The sequence below is a fragment of the Quercus lobata genome, chromosome 10 (assembly GCF_001633185.2).
Source record: "Quercus lobata isolate SW786 chromosome 10, ValleyOak3.0 Primary Assembly, whole genome shotgun sequence".
Taxonomy (NCBI): Eukaryota; Viridiplantae; Streptophyta; class Magnoliopsida; order Fagales; family Fagaceae; genus Quercus; species Quercus lobata.
In genome coordinates, this window is record NC_044913.1 from 63,294,578 (window position 1) to 63,301,152 (window position 6,575).

Below are 6,575 nucleotides of genomic sequence, written 5' to 3' on the forward strand. Positions count from 1 at the left end.
AAGCTTTAAAAAACAAAATGGAAGCTTAAAACACCACATTACAGGACCTCATGCATTTCCACATAAGGTCTTTGCTTTTACATACCAAAAAAAAAAAAAGATAAATCACTCCACGGTCCACACTCTAAAAACTAATTACAATCTTAAATATTTATAATCCACTTAATAATATAAAATTTACAAAAAAAAAATTATCTAGTATCCAATTGAATAGAAAATTCACTGGAAGAACCAATTAGAATAGTCTACTTGCAAAACATTTATACAATTAGTCTCTCTATGTAACCTCAACAAATGTCCGGTTTCCCCTTCCCACTGCAGTGGCTCCAAAACCTCTAGAATCCTTTTTTTTTTTTTTTTTTTTTTTTTAATTCTTATTTCACGGGATAAAGATAACAAATTAAAAGACAGTGAAGGGCAGAAAAGAGTTACATGAAGAAAACGTAACCCAAATAACGTTTGGGACAGCAAATATGTTACATATTTTTCGAAATGTGAATGCTACACTTTGTATGTCATGCAAAAAGATGCTTAGGACAACAAAAGATTACAAGAAGCAAACAACCTCCATGATTGGAGAAATTCATATTTTTCGTTAACTTAATGCTCCACTTTGTTTGTCATGCTTCAGTAGTTCTATATACTTTCAGCCTCAACAATTTCATTCGAAGTACTGGCAGTAGCAATTTCAGATTGCCTCAATATCTCCGGATCATCATTTATGAGGCCATAATTCTCTCCAAGGATGCTTATCACATGGTACAATTCAAGGGTTGTGGGCCTTTGACAAGATAAGGGCTTAATGCAGGCACCAGCAATTTTGAGCAATTGAAAGATTTCATTATCAAAACCTAACCCAATAAGAGATTTATCAATGAAATTGCACATTAAAGAAGGGCAAGTCAAAAGACAAGTAATCCAATCAACGTAACTCCCATCCAAACGGTTTGAATAACTATTTATTTGAATGGGTGCCTTTCCTGTAATTAGCTCAAGAAGCAGAATGCCAAAATCATAGACATCCTTTTTGTAAAAATCCAACTCCCTAGCCCCACTGCCATCAAAAACTCTATTGCTCATGTCATTATCACTTGAGTTAACAAACATTAGCCCTCCAGGTTTCAATATTATTGCCTCTCCAAAATTTGATATCTTGGCCTCAAAATTCTGATCAAGCAAGATAGCTTTCGAACTCAAGCTGAGATGGACTACTGAGAAATGACAGTTATGGTGAAGGCATGCTAGGCCTCTTGCTATCCCAACGGCAATTTTAATCCTTAAAGGCCAGTCCAAGATCTTATTCTTGTCTTTTCCGGCATGTAGCCAACCATAAAGGTTACTATTCGATATATATTGGTATACTAGAAGCATTTCCTTCCTTTCTCTACAGTAACCCAAGAGGGAAATTATGTTATTGTGTCTCAATCTAGCCAAAGCTGATAGCTCAGATTTGAATTGTTTCTCAAAAGATTGAGACTCGTATAGCCTCTTAACTGCAAGGGGAGAACCATTTGGAAGCACTGCCTTGTACATTATCCCAATCTTTCCCAACCCAATGGAATTGTGTGTGTTGAAATTTCCTGTTGCTTCTTTAAGTTCTGCAAAACTCACTCTAGTAACCTTTCTGTCCGTATGAGAAATCTGTGGATCAATCATCATTTGCCATTCTGGGTTAGTGCTAATTAGAAATTACAATAGTATTTAACGCATGGGTATTTGCTTTAGGTGTCAGTATTGCTTGCCTACATCTGACACTTGCATTAGTTTCTTGTTTTAAAACTGGCATTTAAAAAATGAAATTATAGAAATACAAAAAATCAACAATTTAAAGTAGAGTTGCAAGTAATCACGAAAGAGAAAGATTAATAACCTTTTTAGAGAGAGAATGCTAGAAAAATAGCAAATTTATATATATTTAAAAGTTGAAGCATAACATTTATTGTTGCTACGTTATTGTTGCGCTATATTAGCGGCCAAGTCATCCACTTATTTTTGACACTTTCGCTCACCTTATATTTACACTTCCTCCAACATTTCTCCCTCATTTTTACCTTTTTATCTTCCCACTACTCTATACAATATCGTTACAATTCCTCCATTGTTTCATCTTCCTTTTATTTTGACTCTTCTTCTCCTTATTTTATTTACTATAAAATTGCTATATTTTTTCATTCAATCCATATTTGCCCACACAAAAAAGGTAAAGACTCTCTCTCTCTCTCTCTCTCTCTCTCTCTCTCTCTCTCTCTCTCTCTTGTTTATTGCTTTTTGTAGATTTTTAATTCTTTATTGCATCTTTGCTTTAGGTTAATGAATTTTTTTGTTGAATTCTACTTTAGGTTTATGTGATTTGGTTGTGTTTTAATTTGTTATCTTTTTTATTTTCTTTTATTTAGTTGATAGATGTTATCCTACTATAACCTTTTATAGTATATAATTAATGATATGATGTTATTTTATTACGTAGTATGACTTGGATAATTTTGTGTTTGCAACTATACATTTTTGAGTTAATTTTTAAATATTTTGGAAGTGAGAATTCGAGTCTATATCAAAATACAATCTACATGTCTATGTATTTGAACACGTCTTTCAATTATTTGAGTAATATTAATTCTAAATTTGTGATGAGATTTGATTATCATGATAATCTCCTTAAGAGAATATGAATTTTTTTTTTTTTTTGGATAAAGTAAGAGAATAAGAAATTTGAATCATTAATTTGAAACTTAAAAAAGTTTATTTGTACCAAAGAAAAAAGAACATAGCACACTATACCAAAAGTTTGAAGAATGTAGATAACTTCCAAAAAAAAAAAATAATAATATCGATCAAACACACCTAAAAAACTTTTAGGTGGAAAATTAAATGACATATTTATAAAGCTAGAAAGATGGAAAAAAAATTAGAAAGAATTAAATTTTTAAGGAGAACATATTGTCTTTAATAAATTTTATAGAATAATATCAAACAAGAAAAGAAAAGAAAAAGATAAACATATTTGTAAAAGTATATAAAAAAAATTGGAGCAATTGTTGTTCTTTTATATATTACACATCATTATAAAATAGATATGAATTCCCACACATCACATGGGATTGCGATTAGTGCAAGAAATAGGTGAAGCACCAAAATGAAAAGGTGCTATCATAAATGCCGGTGCCAAATCTATATATATATATATATATATATATATATTGTTGCTATACTTATTTTTTTATAAACAAGGGTATTTAGCATTTACATTATCGACTTATTTCCAATATTTTCTCTCTCCATTTTAACTATTTTTTCCCTCCACCTTACGATTATACTTCCTCCAACATTTCCCCCTCAATTTTATTTTCTTATCTCTCCACTATTCTATACTTTAACATTACAATCCATCAATCCCCTTCATATTCTACCCATTTTATTTACTACATAAAATTTTCTAGTCTCTCTTCCATTCAATCATATTGCCCATACAAAAAGGTGAAAACTCTCTCTCTCTATTTTGTTTCATTCTTGGTAGATTTTTAATTCTTTACTGCATCTCTAATTTAGGTTGATTAATTTTTGTGTTGAATTCTACTTTGGGTTGATGCGATTTGGTTGTGTTTTAACTTGTTATCTTTTATATATATATATATATATATATATATATATATATATATATATATTTATGATTGTTAGATGTTATCCTATGACATTATGTAATGATATAATGTTATTCTATTATGTAGCATGACTTGAATAATTTGGTATTCACAACTATACTTTTTCTTTTGAGTATTCATCTACTCATCTTCTTTTATATAAATTTTCTACTTCTCTCACATTCTCTCTCAATAAAGACTTGCATAATTTGGTATTCACAAATGTACTTTTTCTTTTGATTATTCATCTACTCATCATTTTTTATATAAATTTTCTACTTCTCTCACATTCTCTCTCAATAAAGGTGATTATTCTCTCTCGATTATATATTATTTCTTGCTACTCTATCTTAGATTGATAAATTTTTGTATTTTTGTATTTATTTATTTATTTATTTTTGTATTTCTACTTTGGATTGATACATTTTGGTGGTGTTTTTCGAGTTCCCAGTCATATATATGTACTCTCTCTCCCTTATATAGTTTTAGTTCGAGTTAATTCTTAAATATTTGGGAAATGGGAATTAGAGTTTATATTAAAATGCAATCTACATGGTTATGTATTTGAATGTGTCTATAAATAATTTAAGTAATTAAACATCAATTGTAAATTTGTGATGAAGATTGATTATCATGATAACCTCCTTAAGAGAATGAGAAATTTAAATAATTAATTTAATACTTAAAAAAATTTTAATCGTTCCCAAAAAAGGAAAATATAGTACCATAGAACAAAATTTTTAAAAATATAGATCATTTCAAAAAAGAATAATATCAATTAAACACATAATAAAATAATTATATATTCTTAGTTTCTTGAAATTGTCAAATTTGTTATATACAAATTGTTTTACATGCCCTAAAAAACAACTAAGATCGTGTCTTCACTTAAAGCCATGATTTCCAATATGGAACTTCAATTACTTTGGGAGTGTGTGTAAAATTATGTAAAAACAATTGTGTAAAATAAACACTAATCTTCTTAAAAATATATGTAAAGGTTTAACATGTAGTTGAAAATTAAATAAATTAGTTATTGGCCCGTGTTTTGCACAATTTTTTCTTTAATTTATTAATTTATGTAGACACGTTATAAGTAAAATTATTCTTCATTTAATATATATATATATATATATATATATATTATTATATAAACATTTGTTATTATTTTATGTTGTCCTCTTTTAATTTGTGACTAAATTCGATTACTTTATTTTTTCCCTTTGAAAGCATAAATTGTAAATAATAGAATGACAAAACCAATTGAGAAATTTTCAATTAACCACTATATAAGCTAAAAAAAAGTGTACATACTGGTAGTTAATAACACCAATGACATCAAACTTGATATTTAACCAAAAAATAAATAAAAGAAATTAACAAAAAATATATATTTATGTGTGTGTGCGAGCGCGTGCGTGTGTGTGGGTTCAAATTATACTTGGTGTTACTCTAAGTAGTGTTACACCACCCAATAACTTATTATAAAATTCATATTTTGAAAATCACGTACCGTTAAATTACATTTTCTATATGTTTTTAACATTCATGTCAATTTTTATGTCAATTGGATATTATTTATCACTTGATCTATAAACTCATCTTTTATGCATTATTTTAAATTATAAAACTTGAATTAAACAACTTTGAAATTTTGGTCACTTTGAAATTTTGCAATCATGGAAAATATACAAAGGTAATGTAATCTATTTAAAGTTGTTTTGGAGAGAAAAAAAAAAGGAAAAAAATATTGGAGTATTTAATTAAAGGAGCTAATAATGGACATTTAACTACATATTATTTAAGATTTTATTATAAAGATGGAATTTATTATGTATCTTTAAGGACAGTTTAGAGTATTTAAAGAAGTTTGCAGTGGATATTTATTACAATGGTGGAATTTATTGTTGACACATGGCAAAAAAAAAAAAATGACTTGTACCAATAATTGTTTGTCACGTGGTGTTATCCTCCGAACGTTATGTGTCCTTATTTTATGCATTGTCTAAAGGAAACGTATCATCATTGTGTGTATCCTCCAAGTTTTTTCCTTTTTTTGTTTTTTTTGGAGAAACAAACACACACGCACAAGGAAGAGGGAAAATTGTTCTAACACAAAAACACACTACAATTCCACTCAAAAGCAATCATCCAAGTTGGGATCCAACTTTTATATCATATATAGATGAATTTGAGAATTCAATTAAAGTGGATCCTTTTCCTAGTTAAACAATAGAGTGAAAAAAAGTACCTTCATGAATTCTTCTCTCGGGAGGCCCTTGGCTTTGGTTGGCAAATGGGTAAGTTGATCAACTTTTTTACCCCTGTTCTTCCTGCACGCTGTCAACACCCTCGTTTTTGTTGGCATTACCTTATTACTCTTCTTTGATTCCACCCGAAGATTAAAAAAGTACGTAAAAAATGCTGTATATATAGAGGCAAAAACCACAAAACCAAGTGCAAACCCACTTCTGAAAGAAACTTCAATTTTAAAGGTCCATCTGTGCTTTTTACAGGAATCCAAAGGCCCTCCACAAAGTCCACTATTATTTACATAGCTGTCAGGCGTGATTGTATCCCTGCTGACAGAGTCTGGCACTGGCCCTGACAACAAATTGTTAGCAACATTAAAGATACTTAGCCCGTGGAGCTGGCTGAGTTGCTGAGGGATTTGACCCGTTAGTCTATTGTTATCGAGTTTCAGGACCTTCAGACTAGAGCAACTAGTGAAGCTCAATGGGATTTTCCCGGACAAGTGATTGTTTGAGAGATTTAGCATTTCTATAGACGGTAATATGTGGTTGATATCTTGTGGGATTGATCCTAAAATTACATTACCTGAAAGGTCTAAGATTAATAGTTGGCTGCAGTTCAAAAGGCCTCTAGGGAACTCCCCCCTGAGCCCTTTGTTGGCTAGTTCTATACCTCGTACCCTAC

The 6,575-nt window shown here is 29.8% G+C and overlaps 1 protein-coding gene across 1 annotated transcript; it reads right to left on the minus strand.

The window, feature by feature from the left end:
• Positions 1-554: 554 nt before the first annotated feature.
• Positions 555-5,952, minus strand: LOC115962626 (probably inactive leucine-rich repeat receptor-like protein kinase At5g48380). Its single transcript, XM_031081509.1, has 2 exons — positions 5,890-5,952; positions 555-1,641 (listed from the first exon to the last, which is right to left on the minus strand). The coding sequence occupies exons 1-2, from the start codon at positions 5,893-5,895 to the stop codon at positions 637-639; spliced, it is 1,011 nt and encodes a 336-aa protein (XP_030937369.1). The 5' UTR covers positions 5,896-5,952; the 3' UTR covers positions 555-636.
• Positions 5,953-6,575: the final 623 nt, after the last annotated feature.